This window comes from Ambystoma mexicanum, chromosome 3q (genome assembly GCF_040938575.1).
Source record: "Ambystoma mexicanum isolate Mex_15411 chromosome 3q, UKY_AmexF1_1, whole genome shotgun sequence".
Classification (NCBI taxonomy): Eukaryota; Metazoa; Chordata; class Amphibia; order Caudata; family Ambystomatidae; genus Ambystoma; species Ambystoma mexicanum.
The window spans coordinates 892,445,819-892,467,400 of NC_090926.1; the positions used below are offsets into that span (position 1 = coordinate 892,445,819).

Genomic DNA, 21,582 nt, shown 5'->3' on the forward strand with positions numbered 1-21,582 from the left:
CTGCTTAGATTCACATGCGCCCACCCTTCCTCCCCGCTCAGATGGAAGGAACATGGACGTCTTATTACTTTCACTCTTTCTGTACTCCCTCACGTTAGTCATAAGGCTTCCTCATGGCAGAAAAAATACAAACCGAGGGACCTCTACACGTGGGGGATTTTGGGTACACTACACGTCACTACAGGCATAGTGTTACAGACATGCCTATGTCGACGTCCCCTTTTTGACTTTCGAAAAACAAGAGGCAGTACTCCGCAGTGACCACTGGATGTTGGACTATGCACAGCATGTGAATCTAAGCAGATACAACCATCAGAAATGCTTTTATAGTAAGTAATGCATGTCGTCTATCACCTCATCTGTAAGTAACAATGCGGAAACAGATGGGAGGTGCGGCATAAGAGGAATATTGTGTGAAAATGCCCTTGCATGAGCAGAATGGTGAGTACATACCAGAGCCCGCAAGGGTTATTGAGGCAGAGCTCAGGGCTGGGGCTGCCAGCAGGCCAAATTGCCATTTCCCCAGGATAAAGATTTTGGCATTTCTTTAAATGGTGCACACATTGGTATATAATTAGATGAATTGGATGGCTGCCTCGAAGGTGTTAGTGTTAGATGTACGAGACCTGCGTAATGCTGTTGAATTGTTAATAGCAGCCTTCTTGGAATGGGTAATTCAATTTGCCGGCGTACACATAGTTGAGGAATATAGCTTATTATTGAACATGCGTAAGTGCAAAGTTAAGGCACTATTTATCTACACACACAAATGTCCATGTATCAGCTAATCGGAGCAATGAATGCGTGTCAGCCCCACTGCACCATCTTGCAAAGTGGGCCAAGCGGTACTTTAGCAAGTTACTCTGGTGCAGGTGTGCGCGCGCGTGTGAGCATGTATTGTAGGAAAAGCAAATGTCCAGCCCCTCTGGGGGCGTGTCACAAGACTTAGAAAAAAATGTTGCTTTCTAGAAAGAAACATATGTAAATATTTGGCAAGGCGTTTTTCCCACCGTGGTCGGGTCGCATTCAAACTGCACATATCCGCCTGTGTTCACCTGTAGTATCAAGTCCATAGCACCAATACACAACAGAGCGTCCCAGCGGGTCAAGCGGTACTTTAGCAAGGTACTTTGCTTGCAAGGGCTGTATCACTGAGGCACATCCTGGGCATGTTCTTTGTGACAGTAATTTGGAATACTGGGTCCTATGCTGTTTGTTATGTGAGTGTAGCTTGAACTGCTGTGTTGAGGCCCTTAATTGATCTATTCAGTGTGGGGTTATTAACTGTTCGATCCCATGCAGTTAGTTTTCTATTCAAGTGGAACTTCTATTGTTGTGACCCAAAATGTATCTGTTCCAAGTGTGGTAAGCTTGTATTATTGAGACTCGCAACGTTCCTGTTCTATGCGAGAAAAGCATGATCTACTGAGATCCATGGTATACCCTTTCTATTTTTGGGCTGGAGTGTGCACTACCAAAGGTTATGTTGCACCTGTTTCATATGATGGGGAGCTTCTACTGTGGAGACACATTCTTGATATGTTTTCTATGGGGTAATCTTCTACTCTTGCTTTACATCATGCCCTGATCTCCACCTGTTCACACAATTAAAGCTTGCATTGCCCTTATTCACCCTTTCTGTTTGTGGGGGGGGGGGGGGGGGGAGTCTGCACAGTTACTACTCAAGCTGACCGGCTGTTTTTGAGCGAAGAGTTAAAAAGTGTATACTGCTGTTGTACCTTTGCTTTGTATGCACAGGGGGAAATCTTTAGTGTTAGTACTGTGCTGTTCCTTTTGTGAGATGGTTTTTGTGCAACTGCACCATGTGCTCTTGCACCCGTTGGCTGGATTTCGCATATTTTTTACTCTCTTGCAAAGGGGACAACTCCCCTTTACTCTCTTGAAATCACATTTACTCTCAGTTTAAAAATAGGGGAGTCAAATACTCCCTTTCAAAATCCAATCTAGAGCACTGCCTGTCGCAGTGTTTCAGTCCTTTGTCACAGCACCGAGCTCCCCTCGCCCCAAAAAACGGCAGCAAAATGAGTCATTGCAAATCTCTGCTAGTGGTCATCTGCTGCACAACACTAGTTCACGCAAGCTAAGATGGTGCCCAGTATCATGCCTTAAACTGTCGAAGTTGGGAATTTCCCTTTGTAAAGTTGATCCATACTTCTGCCAAGCATGAAGAACGGGAAAAGGTCTGCAACCGCAATTTCAAAAGTGAAATGTGCAGGTTGAAGTGTCAAATCGCTCATCTTGCGTACCTCTTCCTTGGGTACAAGCCAATTCGATGTTGGAGGAATTCGCCATTAAGTGCTAGATGAAAACCTGATTTCATTACTCTATTCTAATGTCGAACATGAAGGTTTATGAACTATACTCCTGCGTTTTAACAGAAAACCACATATATACATTAGTTGTTTCTTCTAAATGTGGGTAGACTGATACCGCACTAGATAGCTGCTATTGCCTCAAACGCAGGTCGTGGTCTATTTATGCAATGCAAGTTCTTCAGCTCATGGCCAATCGGCAAATGGCGCCCTCGTTGAGAAGAGGAGGCGGAGGAGGGGGGGGAGCGATAGCCGAGAGGTGATATTCTGTATTAATTGGCAGGTGGAATGATGCGGGACTGCTTGTCAATTCCGCACATATCCCACATTTCATAATCAATTCTTGTTACAACCAACACGTAATTATCCCTTTTGAATTCTAACGTAGATACTCCTTTTGGCCACACGGTGTCTCCCAAAGTACATTGTATCAAAAGTGAAATTTCAGCACGGCTTTATATGCCAAAATTGTCTAGGCTTGTAATAGAATATTAGTTGTATCATGAATTATTGGATGGCGATTGTTTCCATTTTTATGTCATGAGAGAAGATCATTCTCACAAGATGCAAACCATATTAAAGATATGGTATGGCGCTGGGTTGCTACATCGGTTAAGAGTGTTTTACAAAGTGAAAAAGTATTGATGGAGTGAAGCACATTATATATTCTCCCTGGATCCTACAAGAAATGTGGGGGGAGAAGAGATGTCTGGGTTAATTATATTGGAGTGCTGATCCTATAGGTGAATGTAATATTTTATTTACAGGACCTGGCCAAGGAAGTCCATAAGTATGTTGTTGGGATTTATACCGTGCCTCTCTGCTAGTTGCTTGGTTTCCAGGCGCTCTCGTGGACCTGAAAGCGGGGAGGGGAGTGGATTAGGTTAGTGGGGAAAGTGGGATTATTCAGGCTGGTTTTGCTGTTGGGTTGATGTATACTTGTACTCTGTACAGGTCTGTTTGTGGGCGGTCTGTATTGAAGGAATGGATGCATTTGCACACAGTTGATGGCTTCGTGTGCCCGTGGTGATGGGGCTATTGGCCGAGGTATTGGTGTAACTGCTGACTTTATTCTTACAGGGACAACCCGTTACATGTAAAAATTAGACTCCAGAGAAGGGTTCGGAGTTTGTTTTAAAAGAGCTGCAATTCTCCAGCATGGGGTCTGGCATGGATTCACATGCTCATGAATATTCCCCGTCGTCAGGCTGGGAATCCTCGGTAAAGAAAAAAACCAGTATCAGTTTCGTTTCTGATCTGTCTTTCGTAGTAATAACCAATCACTGGTCTCTGCGTCATACTGACCACAGCCAATGACTGCCCTCTACCTAAGCACCGCCTCTGGCAGCCATCTTCAGATTTTTACCGCACGTTCATGTGTTGGGATCCTCGTGCTATTGCTCTCGAGCGTTAGTGCTATTTTTTTCACGTTTTTTCTCAAAAACTTCATTTTTTCGGTCAAAAGAGCCTCAAGCTCCACCGACTCTCCATCCGATCAACGGGGACCCGTGTCGGATTCGTCTGCGCCCCTCAAGGGTGAAGATTTCGTCGAGCTACGCTTTTGGAGGACTCCAGAGGTTTCTCAGGCCCGGTCATGGCCCAGGAGAAGGGAAGCTCGACGCCCGGAAAGCTGTTCAGGGTCTGCCCTGGATGCCAGCTGCAGAACGTCTTCAAGGTGGACGAACACTCTTTTTGTCTTTACTGCCTACATGAGGACAAGACGCACGTGGAGAAGGACTGTGCGTTTTGCGGCAACATGTCGGAGCGGACCATGAAGGACCGCCATCAACGTCTCGCCAACTGGCTGGAAGGGAAGAGCCCGTCCGGCGAGAAGAAGAGGAAGAAATCCGAGCGGTCTTCTAAGACCTTTGAGGAAGCCCCGGCGACGGGGGTCCAACATAAGGCCAAGCACCGCGAGTCCGCTGGCACTGGGAGCGCCGAACGGTCGGGCTCTACGGGCGCCAGGCTGGGCGCACCCTCCCCGGCACCATCAACCACGAGCCAATGCTCTGGGTCGGGTAAGAGGAAGGCCGAGCACCCGGCGAGGCTCCTAGAGAGGCCCCGGTCGAGCTCGAAGGCGGAGGGGGAGCGAGGCACTGTCCCACCCCCCCCTCAAGGATAAGGCGGTGAGCGCACCTAAGGTGGTGAAGGCCTTAATCCATCCGGCCAAGCCCTCTATCGAGTCTGTCGCGGCGGCCCTGGCTCAGCCTGTGGAGGCTACGCCAGTGGTGGCGACCTCTGGGCTCAGAGTCTCCCTGCCACCTCGGAGGGAGTCCTCTTTTGTGCCCATCGATAGGACCCCCGTGAAATCCCCCGCGGGGAAGAAAAAGGGGGGGGGCAGGGCGTCGTTGTAGATTCGGCCTCAACCTCGGAGGAGGAGCTGGTCGAAGTCTTAAGCCAGGGCCTCGGCGTGGAAGAAGACCGGCCCGTCGGGATGGATCCCGACGCAGGTGACGACATCGTCGAGGGTACCGACGGGGCCCCTGATCGCCCGTCGGATTCCCCTCTGCCAGCGCCGCGAGACAGCTCGGTGGCCATTTTGTTGGCTATACAGTCCTTATGCTCAGAGATAAGGACGAGACTACCGTTGCCGACGGAACCTCTCCCGTCGGGGGACCCAGAACCGGGACCTTCTGGGGTTCCCCCTACCAAGAAAAGAAGGATCCACCCTCCTCCTCCTTTTCAGCCGTCGCGCCCCTTCCAGCCCTCCTCCCCGTCCACCCGAGGGGATGATACGGGGACTGACACGGCAGCGACGGGTACGGACGACGAGGTATACGACGAGGATGTACCGTCGTCGCCTCCCACCAGGGCTTCTCCGCCCGATGAGATTGGATCGTTCCACTCCATGATCGCCAGGGCATCTGAGCTTTTCCAACTCTGCCCTGAGGAGAAGAAGGAAGGTTTCCTTTATCAGCGGCGCGAGGCCAAGAGGAAGACGGTCCTCGCAGTGCCTCTATTGGACGACATTTGGGATGAGGGCCTCACCCTCCTCAAGAACCCTTCCACGACGCCAGCTAGAAGAGACCGGTACGAGAAAAAGTAACGGGTCCCGGATACGGCCCCCCTGTGCCTCCGGGCGCAGCCTACCCCGGACTCCGTTGTCTCCGCAGCGGGGGGGGGTGCGGCCTCCACATCGACTTCCCCACCGGACCGCGAGGGAAAGAAATTGGACGCTATGGGACGCAGAGTCATCTCGTCTGCAGCGACGACGATTAAAGCTGCCAACGCCTTGGCTATCGTGGCCCGATACGACAGGGAGCTCTGGTACAAACTGGCTCCCCTGCTGGACTTCTTGCCGGACGACAAGAGGGCAGAGGCCCTGGAGATCCTGCAGGAAGGTGAGGTGGCTTCGGACCACGCCATTACTGTTGCGACGGACATCGCCGACACTGGGTTCCGCCAGTTGGGCAACGGCGTTTGCCTTAGGCGGCGTGGATGGCTCAAGGCTACGGACTTCCGTCAAGACGTTCAGACCAGAGTCCTGGGAACAACCTGTTTGGGAAAACAGTGGACGATTCCCTTCAGGCCATTAAAGCGGACACCGACGGCCGGGGCCCTTGGAGTTCTGCAACAACGACGGACGCCCTTTCGGAGCAGCGGAGGCAAGGGCGCCTCCAAAGGTTCCGGCGGCGGTTTCTCCTCCTACCGTCAAGCGGCCCGCTAGTCGTCTCAGGAGGCCTACAGAGGACGAGGCAAGTCTGGCGGACCCCGCCGTCGTCGCCAAGGACAAGGCGGCAAAGCCTCGTCGAAGCAGGATTGAACCGGCCGTGGGGTCGGGCCCCCACCGAAGCACCCCGGTGGGAGGCCGGCTGGCGAGCTTCATCAGCGTGTGGGAGTCCATCTCCACCGACCGTAGGGTGCTGGACGCCTTGGCCCGGGGCCACGCGCTCGAGTTTCAAAGGAAGTGTCCGCGCGTCCCCCCCGTGGCCAGGAAAGAACTTCACGTCCCTCAACTTCTCCTGGAGGTAAAGGCGATGCTCAGGAAGGGCGCCATCGAACTCGTCCCAAAGAGGTTTCGGGGCTCCGGAGTTTACTCGAGATACTTCCTCGTGAAGAAGAAGACGGGGGGGATGGCGCCCCATCCTGGACCTGCGACGTCTGAACAAGTTCATCAAGGCGCAAAAGTTCCGGATGGTCACCCTCCAGCACGTCCTGGGTCAGCTGGAGGAAGGAGACTTCCTGTCGTCGTTGTATTTGGAGGATGCCTACTTCCATATTCCCATCCTGAAGGGGCACCGAAAATTCCTCAGGTTTGTGGTCCAAGGGCGTCATTACCAGTTCAAAGCCCTCCCCTTTGGACTACGGTCGGCACCCAGGGTGTTCACCAAGTGCCTCGCACCCGTGGCGGCGCAGCTGCGCCGCGAAGGGATCCACATCTACCCCTACCTGGACGACTGGCTCATCCGAGCCAAGACAAGGGAGCTCGCCGTGTTTCACACGGCAAGGACCGTCCAACTTCTCACGGACCTGGGATTCTCCGTGAACTACGCCAAATCCCACCTGGTACCCACGCAAGACGCTCTGTTTCTGGGAGCGAGGCTCAACACAGTGTCCCTTCTGGCCTCCCCGTCGGAGGAGAGGACCAGGACCATCCTGGGCAAGGTGCAGCGGATGTTGGTGACCGACGCGGCCAAGGTGAGGTCCATCAAGTCCCTCCTCGGAATGATGTCTTCCTGCATCTACCTCATTCCCATGTGCAGGCTCCGGATGCGCCCGTTGCAGGAGTTCCTGGACGCGCGCTGGATCCAAACGACGGGCAGCTTCGAGGAAAGAACCTAAACAACCTAAACTACCTATTGCTAGGCAGTAAGCCCAAATGCACTCCTACCGAATCTTCGTTCGGGAGTTAAATGTTGACTCTTAGTTGATCAATTAATACTCTCATGTGGAGAGAGTGTTAATTGAGTCTTGACTTTAACAAATTACAAAATAGAAAATAAATAACATCAATAAAGGATAAATCAGGCATGTAAGATCACTTATGTAACCAATTATACAGATCTGGTACTGACCAATACTTTTTGATACTTTTTAATAGACCTCTCAAGGTCTGTTTTTTCAAACAAATATACAATGTACAAAAGAATTATTCAGACAATGGTGAAGCATCCAGGAATTCTCATTCCAATTAACAAACAGAGTATAACCTGGTTTGTAAAGGTACATAAATGTAACAAAAGCAGAAAGCAAGTAGCTCAAAGCTTAGCCTTATTATTCACATCCTGTAAATGTTCAAAGGGACATGTATACATTTCAATAACCAATTGTAAACCAGCGATATAAATTTAACAAACAGCAATAAGTTCACTCTTAGGGTTTTTGTATTGTGAAGTAACACCATTCAGGGAAGCCCCTTTTAATAGGTGACATAGGTAACCAACGCGTTTCAGATCGAATGATCCATCTTCAGGGTGGGGACTTCACTGTTCCTGTATGTAGTAGAGTAGTGATTGTTAAATGCGTTCTAAAAGCCTTTCCTGCGGGAAATTCAAAAGAATAAACATTACCATTTAAGCTAATCAGTGAGGTTAACTGATATAATTTTAAACCGAAATAAGTAGAGAGATAATGGGTACTAACCTCAATCTGAGGCTGATAAAGTTCCAATTCAGACCCAGTCAACAGCTGAAATGCGCAGGAGGCCGGGAAGTGACAGAATGCGGCCAGGACACCCTATAAGGAATAGTGACAGAGCAATGATCAGACCAAACAGTCGTGAGTCCTCTGGATGGTCATAACAAAGTTTTCTCAACGAGCTATGTCTAAGCTATCCACCGAGGGGATAGAAACAGATATTAAATGTATGTAGGAGCGCCAGCCTGGTATCTCGCTACGAGATACATGAAGTTCAAAGCATCACGCCAAGTGTAAAAAGGCGGGTGCAAAAAAGTGCAGACGCAGGTGCGCCGTCCAAACGGAGTCCAAAGACTTACCTAGGTTGCAGATAAACACCGAGTGAGCCGACCGCTGTAAGCGTAGCGGCTCCACTACGGTAGGCATTAGTTGGTGTCCCGGTAACCCCGCGCATGCGCGTTGGGCCAGCCGGGAAATCCGCCATATTGGTGTGGGCCACTCATCGCAGAGGGAGGAGCTCCATAGAGTAATAGGTAAGAGCACCTTGGAATCAATATAACCCATGTTTGTCACTTGGTGATTAGTAGATTAGGAATGCACATAGCTATATTGGCTTGACTCGCCAGTTCAATACCTCTTTTTAGTACAGAGATGCGGCCACCTGAGATACCCCCCCATGGAATTGTCATTTATATTGATGCGAGATGGGGGCACCCCGCGAATCCTATTGGTTTCGCGGTGGTGCCCCCACTCGCATCCCAGAGTAATCAATTTCTGTTTGAGTGCTTTCCTCTACATATTTAATATAGAGACCCCGCTACATGGGTTATATTGATTCCAAGGTGCTCTTACCTATTACTCTATGGAGCTCCTCCCTCTGCGATGAGTGGCCCACACCAATATGGCGGATTTCCCGGCTGGCCCAACGCGCATGCGCGGGGTTACCGGGACACCAACTAATGCCTACCGTAGTGGAGCCGCTACGCTTACAGCGGTCGGCTCACTCGGTGTTTATCTGCAACCTAGGTAAGTCTTTGGACTCCGTTTGGACGGCGCACCTGCGTCTGCACTTTTTTGCACCCGCCTTTTTACACTTGGCGTGATGCTTTGAACTTCATGTATCTCGTAGCGAGATACCAGGCTGGCGCTCCTACATACATTTAATATCTGTTTCTATCCCCTCGGTGGATAGCTTAGACATAGCTCGTTGAGAAAACTTTGTTATGACCATCCAGAGGACTCACGACTGTTTGGTCTGATCATTGCTCTGTCACTATTCCTTATAGGGTGTCCTGGCCGCATTCTGTCACTTCCCGGCCTCCGGCGCATTTCAGCTGTTGACTGGGTCTGAATTGGAACTTTATCAGCCTCAGATTGAGGTTAGTACCCATTATCTCTCTACTTATTTCGGTTTAAAATTATATCCGTTAACCTCACTGATTAGCTTAAATGGTAATGTTTATTCTTTTGAATTTCCCGCAGGAAAGGCTTTTAGAACGCATTTAACAATCACTACTCTACTACATACAGGAACAGTGAAGTCCCCACCCTGAAGATGGATCATTCAATCCGAAACGCGTTGGTTACCTATGTCACCTATTAAAAGGGGCTTCCCTGAATGGTGTTACTTCACAATACAAAAACCCTAAGAGTGAACTTATTGCTGTTTGTTAAATTTATATCGCTGGTTTACAATTGGTTATTGAAATGTATACATGTCCCTTTGAACATTTACAGGATGTGAATAATAAGGCTAAGCTTTGAGCTACTTGCTTTCTGCTTTTGTTACATTTATGTACCTTTACAAACCAGGTTATACTCTGTTTGTTAATTGGAATGAGAATTCCTGGATGCTTCACCATTGTCTGAATAATTCTTTTGTACATTGTATATTTGTTTGAAAAAACAGACCTTGAGAGGTCTATTAAAAAGTATCAAAAAGTATTGGTCAGTACCAGATCTGTATAATTGGTTACATAAGTGATCTTACATGCCTGATTTATCCTTTATTGATGTTATTTATTTTCTATTTTGTAATTTGTTAAAGTCAAGACTCAATTAACACTCTCTCCACATGAGAGTATTAATTGATCAACTAAGAGTCAACATTTAACTCCCGAACGAAGATTCGGTAGGAGTGCATTTGGGCTTACTGCCTAGCAATAGGTAGTTTAGGTTGTTTAGATATTTTGTCCCAAGTGGTCTTGTGACGTTAGCCCGCCTGCACCCGAAATTTCACCATAAAATTCATTGACATTATTTCTTTATTTAATAGTGTGAACTAACACCTTTGGTGTGCTTCTACTCCACATCAATTATCCTGATTTACATGAGCTGTGCATTCCCACCCCATAGTTCTTTTGTGTTCAGCTTCGAGGAAAGAATCACACTCGACAAGAGTTTCCGACGAGCGATCCGGTGGTGGGGCACCCGCGCGCATTTGACGGCGGGCATGGACTTCCAGACCCCAGCCCACCAGGAGACAGTGACCACGGATGCCTCCCTGGAAGGGTGGGGAGCGCACACCGAAAATCTGCACGCAAGAGGCCTTTGGCTCCCGACGGAGAAATCCTTACATATCAACGTCCTGGAGCTCCGTGCAGTGTTTTGGGCCCTCAGGTCCTTCCTTCTGTCCCTCAAGGGCAAGGTGGTGAGGATCTTCACCGACAACACCACCACCATGTTTTACATCAGGAAACAGGGCGGAACCAGGTCCCCAGCACTGTCCAAGGAGGCGCAGGACCTGTGGCATTGGGCAGTCGCCCAAGGGATGTTTCTGGTGCCGTTTCATCTGGCAGGGATAAAAAACACCATCGCCGACTCACTCAGCAGGGAGCTGCGCTCGTGCCACGAGTGGGAACTACGGCAGGATCTAGTGGATCGCCTCTTCTGACGGTGGGGCACACCCCAGATCGACCTGTTCGCGACGGCGACGAACTCCAAGTGCCGGAGGTTCGCAAGCAGGTTTCCCCAGGCGAGGAGCATGGGCGATGCTTTCTCGTTCCCCTGGGAGGGCCTGTTCCTCTACGCGTTCCCTCCTTTGCCACTGCTAATCCGGCTCGTCAACCAGCTCAAGAGATCACGGTGCAGGATGGTCCTCGTCGCACCTGCGTGGCCGAGGCAGATATGGTTCCCGGACCTTCTGGACTTGTCAGCGTCCCCGCCAATCAAGCTGCCGGTGGACGCGGATCTGCTCTCCAGGGAAGGAGGCGCCATCCTCCACCACGACCCGAAATCGCTGAACTTGCAGGCCTGGCTCCTGCAGCGCTAGAGTTTGGAGGATACGACATACCGGCCGACTGCAGAGAGGTTCTTGCAAAGGCCAGGGCGTCCTCGACTCTTAAATGCTACGGACACAAATGGAAGAGGTTCTCTGTCTGGTGCCACGCACAGAAGATTAACCCTCTACGGATTACGGCTCCCCAAGTACTGCCGTACCTGCTGACGCTGGCCAAAGCTGGACTGGCACACGCGTCCATCAAGATTCATCTTGCTGCGATCTCCCGATACACCAGAACCACGGGGCGGACGTCCTTGTGGTCTCATCGTCTGGTGAAAGAGTTCATGAAGGGACTGTTCAGATCGTTCTGCCGGTGAAGGCTCCGGCCCCGGCGTGGGAGCTCAACGTGGTGCTGACCAAGCTCATGGGACCTCCGTTCGAGCCTCTGCACTCGGCCCCGTTGAAGTTTCTGTCGTGGAAAACAGCGTTTCTTGTGGCCGTCACCTCCGCACGACGGGTGGGAGAGATCCAGGCCCTTTCCTGCAAGGCCCCGTACTTGACTTTTCACGACACGAGGGTAGTGCTCAGGACGCACCCCTCCTTCATGCCCAAGGTACCGTCGGACTTCCACCTCAACGAACCCTTGGTGTTGCCTGTATTCTTCCCGTCGCCTTGGTCGCCGGCTGAGAGAACTTTGCACTCGCTGGATGTGGCTAGAGCGCTGAAGTTCTACGTGGACCGCACGAAGTGTTTTCGGAAGACGTCACAACTCTTTGTGAACTTTGGACCTGTCAATCAGGGGAAGGCTCTCTCGAAGGCTTCCATTTCCAGATGGCTCTCCGGCTGTATCATGTACTGTCATCGGTTGGCAAACCGACCGCTGCCTGGCCATCCGAGAGCCGATTCCACCAGAGCGATCGCAGCTACCACGGCGTTCCTTTCTGGTGTGCCCCTGCTGGACATATGCAGGGCTGCTACGTGGAGGTCGACGCACACCTTCACGAAGTTCTACTGCGTTGATCGGGATTCCAGGGAGGAGTCCAGGGTCGGCCAAGCAGTGCTGCGCAACCTGTTTGCCTGAGGTGAGCCTGGTGGGGAGGTAAGATGCTTAATGTTGAGTTTGATGTAATGCTTAATGTTGAGCCTTTGCCACCTCCCGTGGTTGTGCATGTGTGTACTGCTATGTATTCTTTATTCATGAGCATGTGAATCCATGCCAGACCCCATGCTGGAGAAGGAACAAGTTACTTACCTGTAACTGTTGTTCTCCAGCATGGGTCTGGCATGGATTCACATGCGAACCCTCCCGCCTACCCCTCTGCGGCTCTTCACTTGGTCATAATGCCACTTCACGTGCTTCCAAATCTGAAGATGGCTGCCAGAGGCGGTGCTTAGGTAGAGGGCAGTCATTGGCTGTGGTCAGTATGACGCAGAGACCAGTGATTGGTTATTACTACGAAAGACAGATCAGAAACGAAACTGATACTGGTTTTTTCTTTACCGAGGATTCCCAACCTGACGACGGGGAATATTCATGAGCATGTGAATCCATGCCAGACCCATGCTGGAGAACAACAGTTACAGGTAAGTAACTTGTTCCTAGTGTTTCATCCAGGGGTTATAATGGGTGTTCTGAGGACGTGGATGCCATGTCCTCTACATTTTAACCAGTTGCACTAATTGCACCTTTGGAGAAAAAGTAAATTGGTTTTAAAATTATTTTCTTTTTGTTTTCCACAACAAAATCTTTTCTTCACCGACTAAGCAATTCTTTGAATATTCATGTTTTTTTAAACCAAGACTCCATAACACTCTCGTTGCAAAATTGTTTCATAACCCTCTTACCCCATTTTTATTTTTGAATGCAGCATGCATACTGAATTATTTTAGCTTTTTAATTTCAGGCGTCTGACATGGTGTCTACATCTCGCATCTTGGTTGCTGTGGTGAAAATGTGTTATGAAGCTAAAGAATGGGACGCCCTTAATGAAAATATAATTATTTTGTCAAAGAGGAGAAGTCAACTAAAACAAGTAAGTTTAAGATGCTTTAAAAACTGCATATTTTATATCGAAAATAAAGCTGTTTTCATGGCCTGACCCTAGTAAGGAAATCTTCCAGTTAAAGTTTTTTTTTTTTATAAAAGTAATCCGGTTGAGAAAGTTATCTGTGGGAGGGGGGCGTTTTAGTGGTCGTTGGATAACAATCGGTGGATGGTGAGGCCTACATGAAGGATGGTGAGGCCTACATGAACGATGGTGAGGTGTCTGAGGTCTTGCCAGCTCGAGAGTCAGCAAGGCATGTGGTAGGGTGACTATGGAAATCTTTGATCTTTGAGCAATATGATAAGGAGCGATTAATGTTTCTTTCCAATAATTGGAGAATGAGTATTTATTATAGTGCCTGTGTCATAGAGACTGAGGAGTCTGCATACATATTTGTAATGGTTATGTGTTCCAAACTAGTTGGCCCATTTTATATGGTGCATGTTTACTTTCCTGCCCAAAACAAGCTGTTAACTGCTGTACATACGTCGTCGTTCTCAAAGCATGTTTGTTTTATTTGTAAGGCGCACTGAACCCGGAGGTAACTGGGCACAACGAATACAAGAATACTTTAGGCTTAAGTTACATAGTATGTAATATTGGCAACAGGATTATACAGGCAAGAATGAAAAATAGTAGGGTACATGATACATGCAGACTGAGTAGGGTACAGCAGAATCAAATGTCGTTTGATCGCAACCAGTTCAGGGTATGGCGTCTAAAGCTGAGGAAGGATTGGTCCACTCTGAGTGAAAGAGGAAGTGCGTTCCAAGTCTCTGCAACTTTAACTGGGAAGCTACTACCACCAGATTTTTTTTTTTATTAAATCCAGGTATGTTAAGGCAAAATGAGTTTGCAGATCTAGAGGGGGCGGGTGGAGGATTTTCTGACTATTCTCTCGGTTAGGTAAGGGAGTTCCGCTTTGTTGAGGCATTTGTAGGTAAGGGAAGCTTTTTTAAGCAAGATTCTATCATTTTTCTTCAGCCAATGATATTCTCTCCTAAGATCTGATACATTTTCTCTGTTGGGAATGTTCAGAGCAGTTCTTAGAGCATTATTCTGTAAGATTTGGATTTTGTCCAGAATATACTTATTTGCACCTAGGTATAGGGCGTTATAATAATCCAATTTTGAGAGTTTTAAGGCGTTAGCAAGGATGATGCAGCTTAGTTTGGCTAAGAATGGCCTGTGGGCCCTGATTAGCTTCCATGTGTAGGCTGTTGCTGATGCTACATGGTTGCCTTGTTTGCTTCGGGTTAGTGGGTATCCGGTCATTCTAACGAATGTAAAAGATTCGAATGGCAAACCTTTTTTTAAAAAAAAAATGTTTTTGTTGGTCGAAATGCCTTTCTTTTGAATGACAATTTCGTTGAGAGAAATTCGAAGGTGCCATTGACATGTGATGATAAGTATCAGTGCAGGGCTGGGTCCAGGGTTAGGGTTTGGGGTTTAGGGGTTGGGGCTAGGGTTAGTTTAAGTCTTATATTAGCGTTAGGGCCGTGGCCAGAGGCTTGGGGCTTCGGGGCTGAGGGGGTACCCCTAATATACACAAAAACTTTGAAACATTGCATGGAGCTGTCCAGTGCTGACATTACAGCACTGGACAGCTCCATGTAACGTTTCAAAGTTACAAAAAAAAGCATTGAAATGATACTTTTAACATGTGAAAGTTCATTTCAATTGAAACCAGTCCATGACTATTGTCGATGGATTGGTTTAGAAAGAAATGCAGTTTGCATGTTAAATATAGCTTTTCACAGCGCTTTTTTTTTTTTTTCTTTTTTTTTTGTGGAAATAATCACTATAAACGGGTTAAGTGTGGAGTCGAGGTAGAAACCAAACGTTTTTACTTCATTTACTACCTTAATTATATTTCCATCGATCTTGAAGGCGGAATAGTTTGTATTCAATTTTTTTAGCTTGCCAGCTGTTCCAAGAATCTGGAGCTCCGTTTTGCCGTCATTCAGGCCATGGGCTGCCATCCATGCCTGAATGAGGAGGAGGTACATTTTATTTACCAAATCTGTGTCCTTGATGTAAGCGCCCGAAAGGGGTATGAGGATCTGCGTGTCATCTGCATAGTTGGTGTAGGCGACACCAAGACTGTCCAATTTTGTCAAACAGACAAGAAATGAGCAGCCGAAGCCAGGTGTTTGCACAGAACTTTGTGCTCCACCAGGTCAAGGACAAGGTGGGCGACCGGTCAACGAGGAGTAACATGGCAGTTTTCCCTTTTTGTCCTTCAGCTAATCAATTTGAGTTTTTAAATCGATTAATGCCGTTTCAGTGCCATGTTGTGGCCTGAAGCCGGATTGGCAGGATCCTAAAATGGTTAGTTTCGAGGTATTTCTGAATTTGAAGATGCACTACTTTAGCAAGTATTTTAAGAAGTAAGGGCACTGTTGTAATATGCCTATAGTTTGGATGGAGGGGTCCAGAGTTTGCTTTTTTAGCAGAGGTAAGACCCCAACCCTCTTTTAGGTTACTTGGGACAAAATTAGTGATGGAGGAGGCGTTAATTAGTTTAGATATGAACAGCGCCAAGTCTCTAGCTACGTCTTTGTTTATCTGGGTGGGACACTTGTCACGCTGGCACTTTGACGGTTTCAGGGAGGAGATAATTTTTTCAGTTTCAAGGGTGGATACTTTAGAAAATCTAAATTGATCTGATGTAATGGGAGGTTCATTGGTGATTTTAGATTGCATATCATGATTAGGCAAGGTGGCTTTCTTGTCAGCAACCTTATTTTGGAGTGATATTATTTTGGTTGCTAAGGCATTCTGTATGCTTGTGCACCAGGGTTTGTCCTTGACCACGTTGTCTGTGTGAGGAATGGGAGCTTCCATTTCTCGTAGAATCACAAATGGTTCCTTAGTATTGGAACTAGCTTTAGTGATTCTTTCGTTGTATAAATCTTTCTTGGTACGGATTGTTTCTTTTTTATAATTGTCTGCGAACTTAGTCAGGTTCATCTTGTTTTCTTCAGAATGAGTAGGTCACCATTTGGTTTCCAGTTTTCTTTTTTGTAATCTAAGGGCTTTAAGTTGTGGTGTAAACCAGGCATTTAGATGTGCACTCTGTTTACTTCTACGCATTTTGATAGGTGCGATAATGTCTAATTGTTTAGACATTGTATTATTATACGCCTCGACTAGTAAGTTGGTGTCGGTGGCATTCGGGAGTAAGTTTTAAGGACGGTAGGATATATGGTAGTATCCGATCTGCCGTGATATTTCTTTTGCTCCTAGTGGGGAGGGGTGGTGCTATGACCTTATCTTTAGACATTTGTCGATTGCTAGGGTGAAAGCAATTGGGGAGGTGGTCTGTCCAAGGTTGTGGTGTTATGAAAGTGATAGAAGTTTCACAGTTTAGGTCAGCCACCCACCCAGTCTAGCGTCCTTCCTTTGACATGAGTCGTTAGAGATACTCTTTGGTAAGTCCCTGTTCTGAGGGGATATTAGCTACTGCTTGAGCATGTTTGTCAGCAGGGTAATTAAACCCAAGGTTAAAGTCACCATGTATTAATAGTTGTGATGAATCTTTGATATTTGCAAGACTGCTGGAGATCTTCTCCTCAAAGGTACCAATGGGTCCTGGAGGTCTATATATATATTAGGTAAATGGCAGGAGTTGGAGATTGGTACTTTAGCAGTAAGAATTTCACAAGATTTAATTAATGGTGATGGGGTTGGTCTTATTGCGAGGTTTTATTTAGCGATGAGGGCTAAGCCACCCACTCTGGCGTCAGTTCTGCCCACTCTGAGAATTTTTGTAGTTATCAGGGACTGCCAAGGTGAGGGCAGGGCCAGCTGCGGCGTGCAGCCGTGACACTGTGATGGCTAAAATGTCAAGGTCATCCATGGTGATCAGGTCTGCTATTTCTGTGGCATGAGCCACTAGAGATCTAGCATTATTGGTCCAGTGATGGTGTTTTTGGGATCCTGAGATTTAGTGGGTTTAGGTTTGTTTAAGTTCTCTTGTGCTGTCACTAGATAAAGGAAGCAAGATGCTTGGTTTGTTCTAGGGTATGAGGTATCCGCATTGACCAGTAAGCAAGACTTGCTTCTGCAGAATAAGGTGTTAGTAGACAGCGTACCACCAATCCCAGTATATTTGTTGCAAGAGCATTATACATGTGGGACGTTCGTTAAATAGATTAAGTTGGGTGTGTGGCCTTGCTAGCCTGGGGACAACATGGCTGCCTGTGTTCCTCTGGATATCCATTCAGCGACTTATAGCCTTTATTTGGGGCACCACTTGAGATCTGGCCCGGGCTACCCATTGCTGAAGCCAGAGTGTCAAGTGGCGTGATCCTTGCCCGACATTCATGCTGGCAAAGGTGTAGCGGCGTACAGCAGTGTGAGCAGTCTACAGTGCCTTAATTGCTGACAGTGTGGGACGTGACCGAGGCCCATCTCCATAGGATTCCTGCTCGAGGGAACCGAATGCTCTGGGAGATTGGTGCCATACGGGAGGTAGTCGCGACCCCCTCCGCATTGATACTGTCAGAGGGCTTGGTCGAGATCCCAGTGTTTCTTTAGGCAGGGGCGGTTGCCTTTGCTGTAATCTTGCCACTATGGTGCTCCTTGAGTTCGAGGGGCCGCCTGCAGGTGTCGCTTCTCTGGGCTCTGCACACCACTTTCAGCCGCCTTTGCTGGTAGAGAGCCCACCCCTGCCCCTCCCCTGATTCTGGCTTCTGCGTGATCCTCCGCTAACTCTGTGTAGCGAGTTACCAGTGCTGGGGCTAGTGTTGTGATTATGCGATTGGTGAGATAACAAAGTAGAGGACCTACTCCGGCAATGCTGGACACGCGCGCTGTAGTATTGTGACCAGAACTTGGCTCTACGGGTGTCCTGTTTTGAGTGGCGCGCCAACAGGCTTTTGCTGGCTGTGGTTGAGGGGATGCCGGTGGCTCCTTTATATTTGTGTGGCGACTCAGCTCGGCTGGGGCCAGTGAGCTGTGTAGCTGGAGGAGGGCCTCACCTTAAAGGGCCTTCAGGGCGGGGAAACTGTTAAGCCGGACAGCTTTCAGGTTCTGGATATATGTGGAGGTTTGAGTGAGGCCATTTCAAAAGATGGAAATTTATGCAAGTGAAATCTACGACAGACCTCCCTGACGACTCCCATTGTATGCTGTCCTGGAATGCCCAGGGGTTTGAACTGTCTTGTCAAGAGGAAACTTGGGCAAAATCAGGTTGTTGTTCACCTCAGTGGTCTTTCTTCAGGAGACTCGCCTGTCAAGAGTAGGCAAGCCCACAGAGGCTTCCCTCAAGGCTACTTTGTGTCAGATGGTGCAAAAAGAGTAGTAGCAATTTTGTTTGCGAGGACAACCTCGTTTGTGAAATCTGGGAATTTACAGGTTCCAAATGCGAGGTTCATGTGTTTTTTAAAAGGGATTTCATGGGACACAAATTCACGTTCATCTCACTTTATGCTCCCGCGCTCAAGCCCTTGCTGAGGGTACAACAGTGGTGGGGAAAGATTTCAATCTGGCACCTGACCTTGACCATTCGCTCCCAGCAACACAAGTAGACTTTAGAAATTCACTGGCTTTCACAAAGATTCTGGTTGAACTGGGGCTCGGACATCTAGGAACTCCGTCTGTAGAAATGACTCACTTTTCCATTTTCCACAGAGTCTACTAGAGAATTGGCGATCTTCTGGACTCTTCCTTCATTGTTCCCTTTAGTTCAGTCGCCTGCATACACATCAGTATTCTCTGCATTCATGTTCCTGTCTCGCTTAGGATCTTGGTTGTTGTCCTTGAGTGCCCCGTCTGAAAATCTCAGAGATTATGGTATGTCTGGAGTGAAGGCAAACCATAGTGGACTATTTTGAAATCGATCTACGACAGGCCACACCTTTTGGGTGTGGTCTGAGACCTGATGAAAGCAGTCATCATGGGAGAGCTGATAAAATTGCTATCTGCCTACATTAAGACTATGGAATGATTCAAAGCAGACTTGGCAGAAAAAAACACAAGGCTTTGGGTTCATTGAAAGCTAGGTGGCAACTAAAAGTTGCTAGGGCTCAGTGTGAGGCCAACCTAGTGAAAGGAGCCACCCAGGCAATCTTGAAAACGAAACCATAGTACTTCACTAAAGGGAATAAGGTGAGCAGGCTTCTAGCACATAAATTAGCCAAGCGAAACACCCATAACATTTGGGTTTTGAAAGATGGATAGGTTTTATTCCTATACTATCAGTAAGTTGGATTTTGTTCATCATTATTCCACAATGTCATGTGTCCAATTAGACTATCTGGGGTCTGCAGCTCTCCGAACTCTCTCACGAGGTGCGGACACTTTTGGAACAGCCAATATGAGAAGAGGAATTCAAGCTTGCTATTAAATCCCTTAAAATACAACCCCCTGATGGTTTCACATCATAGGTTTATAAAACATTCTGTGCCCTACTGATTCCCATTTAACAAAGCTCCTCAACACCTGGCCCACCCTGAGGTGCATTACCCCATCGATGCAGGAATAGTCTACAATTTTAATCTTTAAATAAGGACCCTAATTTACTAGATTCTTATCGGCCTAAAACTATCATGACTATTGATCCTAAGATCTATTAAACAATCCTTGCAAGCTGATTGATGGGTCCGCCTTCTTGTCTGATCCTCCCGATCAGACAGGCTTCATAGTCCATAGAAATGCACATGACAATATTAGGAGGATCCTTTAATGTGGTTTGAATTGGCTTCAACTGCAAGACTGGAATTGGGTGTTATCACACTAGATGCCCATTACTCTTTGACCAGTTAGACTGGTATTATCTTAGGACTCTTCTATATAATTGCGGTTTTGATCTGATTTCTTTTTTTTTTTTCTTCAAAAATACCTCCTTGCAAACTGCCGCTTAAACCGCACAAATCAGGGTTAATTGGAAATCATTGCCACCTATTTGGATTACTAGGGGGACGAGGCAAGGTTGTCCCCTGTTCCCCTTGTTAACCTTTCTATGGACCCTTTTGCTACTAGTTTCTGAAATAACAGTAATACAGGAAGGCAAGGAATATAAGGTGTCTCTCTATGCCTACTATGTTCTAGTGACATTAACTGAGGTGGGAATATCACTTCATGGATGAACTTGACTTTGATCAGGTTTCAGGGTTCTCAGTGAATTACACGAAGTCTCTGGGCTTAGCGGTATTGATTTCACAATAAGTGGTAAATGGTATATCAGTTGACTGTCCGATACCCTGGAAGCACTATTCAGTGGACTGCTTGGGTGTCAATTCCATCAGACATCAAGTCTCTATATGAGATCTCCCTCCCCTTTTCACTGTACTAGCTGACTGCTTGGACCGGTGTCGGGCCCAGAAGATATTGTGGCTCTGTCTTGTTACGAACATAAAAATGAATGTTCTACCCACCTTTCTGTACCATTTCTCACTCTTTCGGCCCAAGTCCCGATTTGTACTTTGCGTAGCCTTCACAATAAAATGATGTCCTTTTATCTAGATGAATAGGAGGGACCCTGTTTCGGAGCGTTCTGTTAAGACGCACAGCAAATTCAGCCCATGACCGCTAATCACATCAGTGGTGGAAGTGGGAAAAAAGGAACTAGTGGTCCTCTGGTTGCATCCAAAAAGGAGGGAGTAGGATGGCCGGACAGATGGGGTGGGAGGCAAGGTGGAGTATGGGGACAGGGGACCAGGGACCAGGATCACAAACCTTGGCTGAACAGTGAAGCAGGGATTGTAATCCACTCTGCAAATTTGACCACATACTTTCAAAGTGTTACTCAGTTCAAATAGTTTGGATTTCAAGGCCTACAGTAATGATGTCTTAAAGAGTGTACTTCCAAAAACACAAATTGCATAATAACACCACATGGCAACATGTAAATCCTTACATCAACATGTTAAGCCTGAATGGTAAACTAGAAGTCCCAAAAATCTAGTTAACCCCACTGTACTTTCAGTGATTTAATAAAAGAAGTTGTGTAATACACTCGGATAAGGAGATTATTGCCCTCTACTGCCATCTGGTGGAGGAAAGTATGCTTTTTAATGAAAATAAATACAGCGTAAACCGTACGCAGAAGAAAATTAAATTCTCCATAATGGCTTTAATTACATGCGTATAAAGCCAAGATACGCACCTTATCTGTACGGCTAACTCATATCCAGCCTTCAGCTGAGGACGACTCCTTCCCTTTGACTGGTGGGACCAACTAGCCGTAGGACGACCTGCAAGATGAGCCATCCCACAATGTGCTGTGACCGTCCTCTGCTGCAAACCACCAATACCCGGGGTCCTCCGATCAAATTGCAGTGCCCATACTGTTCGCACATGCCTAACACATGTGCGCCCATAGGGAGCCTTTCCCAAGGTCCCTGAAACCTTGTTGACCTACAAAAGCATTTCGCCAACCTGTATAAGCATCCTCTGGATC

At 47.6% G+C, this 21,582-nt stretch overlaps 1 protein-coding gene across 1 annotated transcript in view; it reads left to right on the plus strand.

The window, feature by feature from the left end:
* The window catches only part of PSMD12 (proteasome 26S subunit, non-ATPase 12), a 270,699-nt gene that overhangs the window by 62,137 nt on the left and 186,980 nt on the right, over nucleotides 1-21,582 (plus strand). The window contains exon 3 of the mRNA XM_069655033.1: nucleotides 13,035-13,163. Coding sequence (XP_069511134.1) covers nucleotides 13,035-13,163 — 129 coding nt within the window. The remainder of the gene's footprint in view (nucleotides 1-13,034; nucleotides 13,164-21,582) is intronic.